A 3574-nucleotide genomic window follows, 5' to 3' on the forward strand; every position below is an offset into this window, starting at 1 on the left:
GACACCCTTAGTCCCAGGTTTACACACAGACACCCTTAGTCAAAAGAGATTCTGTTGTAAAGTGGCCCTCAGTCTCCAAATCTGAAACACATGTAATATGAAAGTAAAGTACATCGAAACCAATAGGATTTCACTTCCAGGTGAATGTTTCCAGGATTGGGTTTTCCAAGGCAGGTTGAATCAGCCTTTCAAAGTATGTCATTGAACGTTATTGTTATTATTTTCATTAGATGAGCCAACTCCCATAAGGTAGGGTTAGAGGCATTCAAGGAATTCTACTGCAGTTGCCTAGATGACTTTGCCCACTAAGGTTGTGCCCAGGTTCTGTTCTCTGAAAGCCAAAGACAAAATCCTACAGCTATCGATGGGAAGAAGAGAAACTATATCCTTGAATTCTATGATACCCTCCCTTGATTATTCAGCCATTCGCTTAACAAAACTGTTTCTAACTCAGTTGGGCGAAGTTTCCAAACCATCCCTCTGGGCTCCAGAAGTTTGGTTGAAGCCATTAACAGTTTTGCCTGAGAGGCAGAGGTGAGGGAAAAAACCCGATCATGAATATTACATTGGAATATTTTTTATTTCAATTATCAATAATTAAAGATCAACGTTTAATTAAAATATTTCCTTCCACCACCACCACCCCTCATTTTTTTCATTCAATGTCTTAATTAATTTACTTTACGAGAAATAAAAGGGAAGGGAAATTTCAGAGATATTACAAGTGCACTTGGTTGATTTGATTCCTGAAGCACTGGATAGGTTTGAGCAGTCTGTCCTTGGAACAGAAAAGACACCCCCTAGAAACCCCCAGGTACAACATTGCAACACTTTCCAGTATCACATCCCAGGTGAAGGTGTATGTGGGGTGGGGGGTGGGGAATGATGCAGCCGCTGCCAGCTGAGACTCCATCTAGGGAGACCTGTGCAGTAACAAGTAAAATAAACTCTCACCTAGCACAGAAATGTCATAAGGTAGCTTAAAAGACAAGGTAGGACCCTTGCAACAAAGGTGCCTGAGTAGCAGTAGTAGTAGTAGTAGTAGTAGTAAAGGAGTCCAGGAGAAGCACCTTCAGATACTCCATTGTCTTTCGCCAGGGTTCCGAACCTTACTTCGCAGGGCCTTCCGCTCCGCCTTCTAGATCCCCGTGGGCTTCCTCCTTCGCGTCCCCTCCTTCCTTCCCCTCTGGCCTGGCAGCTGGGAATTTGTCCTTGTTGTTCTCTTTTTTCCATTTCATCCTCCTGTTTTGAAACCAGATCTTTACCTGCCTCTCGGTGAGTCCTAGCGCGTGGGAGACCTCGATCCTTCTTTTCCTGGTCAAGTAGGGGTTAAAAAGGAACTCCTTTTCCAGTTCTAGGGTCTGGAAGCGACTGTATGTTTGTCTTCCTCTCCGCCTGCCAGGAGCTGCTGTTTGGAACAAAAAGCACAGAAATTTCTTAACAAAACCAGCAACAACAACAGCCAAAAACAAAAATACCCATATGCACACACCTACCCCGTGCTTAGAGATTCGCAAAACACCCTAAATTTATTTACTGGAAACAAATCCCAAAGGGTTTCCCTAATGTATTAGGGAATAAGTTTCACTGAACTCACTTATTTCCCAGTGCAGAAACATAGGCTCGGAGGTCTATTTAAAACCTTCTTGTATTTCAGCTAAGAAATTTAACCGAGGCTAAGCGGTTTAAACCCGAGTAATCCAGCTTAACTGGTACGTAGGAAGGGGTGCGTGAGCCCAAAACATTCCAACACCCAGTTCGAATAACTTCAGTCTCTTGCTGAAGTATATCATTATCATCATCATCATCATCATCATCATCATCATCATCATCATCATCACCATCTATTGGGTGGTTTGTTCAATCCCTCTGTTCAACACATTCGTGGCTTCCGTTAAAACTGATAGTAATTGGAGTGGTGGAAAGAATTGTATCAAGTGTGTTGTTAATGAGAAATAATAAGAACAACTGGAATAAATTATGCAGCTATAGGGGAGGAAGAAAGAAATGAAGGAAGGAAAAAGGGGGAGAAAGGAAAAAGCAGGAAGGAAGGAGAGGAGAAGAGAAAGAAAGAAAGAAAGAAAGAAAGAAAGAAAGAAAGAAAGAAAGAAAGAAAGAAAGATTGAATTGACGGATAATAGTTTGCTTGTGTCTTATTGTGGAGGAAAAAAGAATCCCACACACATGGGGTTTCAACGAAGGAGGGAGAAAGAGAAGAGAAAAGAACGAAAAGAACCGAAGAGAAGGAAAGCGAAGGAAAGTGGAAGGCGCCCAGGGCCGCCGCGGCCGGGAGAAGCGAAGCGGAGGGAAAGGGAAGGGGAAGGGATTTCGCCTGCGCCCAACCTTGTGGCCTCATCCAGGGAAACATTGGAGAAGGAGACGCGCCCTGATTTAAGTGCTCTGGTTCGTCGCCAATATTAGCACTGGACGATTTACAGTCGGGATACTGGACCAGCTCGGCCTCTTGGTGTGTCGTAAAAATCGGCTGTCTCTGTAAGTTATCGTATCCGTAAAACTTGGCCGGCTCCCCCGGACAAGGCAGGCCGGCGCAAGGGGCCTGCGGGGCCGGAGGCGGCGGCGGCGGCGGCTGGTAGGCGGAGGGGCTGCCCCCGGCCAGGTGCAGCTGGTGGGGCGAGTGGTAGTATTCCGGCCCGCCGCCCGAGCCGCCCGAGCCGGGCCCGGGCGGCGGGAAGCCTGAAGCGGCGGCGGCGGCCGCGGCCGCGGCAGCCGCAGCGCTGTTCCCGTACAGCAGGGCGGCGGCGGCGGCGGCCGCGGCGGGCGCAAAGTGACAGTCGTAGTACGCGGGATTGATGGGCGGCTCGCCCCCTCCTGCCGCCGCCGCCGCCGCCGCCGCCGCCTTGTACTTGGAGTAGAGCGGATTGACGAAGTAGGAGCTCATCGGAGGGCGGGGGGCGAGCGGAGGCGCCAGCACCCCCACCAGCCGCCGCCGCCGCCGCCGCCGCGAGAGGAGGAGCCGCCGCCGCCGCCGCCGCCGGGCCAGGAGAGGCCCACGGAACCTCGGCCCGCCTCGCACTGCCCGCCGCGCTACTCCGCGCTTCCTCCCCAGTTACTCGTCGGCCTGGGCGGACGCGCTGCTGGGTGACCCGGGCTGGGCTCGACCCGCGCGCCGACTGACCTGCCTCAGTGCTTTTACTATTTCCTATTAGGCACACACAGGCCGCCCCGCCGCCACACTCCACTCACTCACATGGGCCGGAGTTCAGGGCATGGCAGCGGGAGGGCTGGCCTGCTGCGCTCTGCTCACCTCCCGAGGCGCAAAACCGAGCCCCGGAATAAATAAAGAAAGAAATTAAAGGGGGAAGGAAGGAAAAAATAAATAGAGATCCCAGCCAGCCAAGCATCCAAAGCTGCCCCACCGGCTGCTCCGGCAAGCGGCCTCCCCCCACACCCCCACCCTAGGCCAGGCCAGGCCAGGCCAGGCCAGGCCTCCCCCTCTCCCCTTCCTCCCCCTCGGGCTGTGAGCGCTGATTTGGAGGCGCATATTTCTCTGAAACTCACCGAGCAGAAAGAGAGAGAGAGATCAGGGCAGATACGGAGTAAAGCTGGAGTTGCG

At 51.7% G+C, this 3574-nt stretch overlaps 1 protein-coding gene across 1 annotated transcript; it reads right to left on the reverse strand.

Moving 5' to 3' along the window:
- Positions 1-694: 694 nt before the first annotated feature.
- On the reverse strand, positions 695-3258 carry HOXD8 (homeobox D8). Its single transcript, XM_063116357.1, has 2 exons — positions 2344-3258; positions 695-1408 (listed from the first exon to the last, which is right to left on the reverse strand). The coding sequence occupies exons 1-2, from the start codon at positions 2897-2899 to the stop codon at positions 1110-1112; spliced, it is 855 nt and encodes a 284-aa protein (XP_062972427.1). The 5' UTR covers positions 2900-3258; the 3' UTR covers positions 695-1109.
- Between the last annotated feature and the right edge of the window lie 316 nt (positions 3259-3574).

Source organism: Elgaria multicarinata, chromosome 2 (assembly GCF_023053635.1).
Source record: "Elgaria multicarinata webbii isolate HBS135686 ecotype San Diego chromosome 2, rElgMul1.1.pri, whole genome shotgun sequence".
Classification (NCBI taxonomy): Eukaryota; Metazoa; Chordata; class Lepidosauria; order Squamata; family Anguidae; genus Elgaria; species Elgaria multicarinata.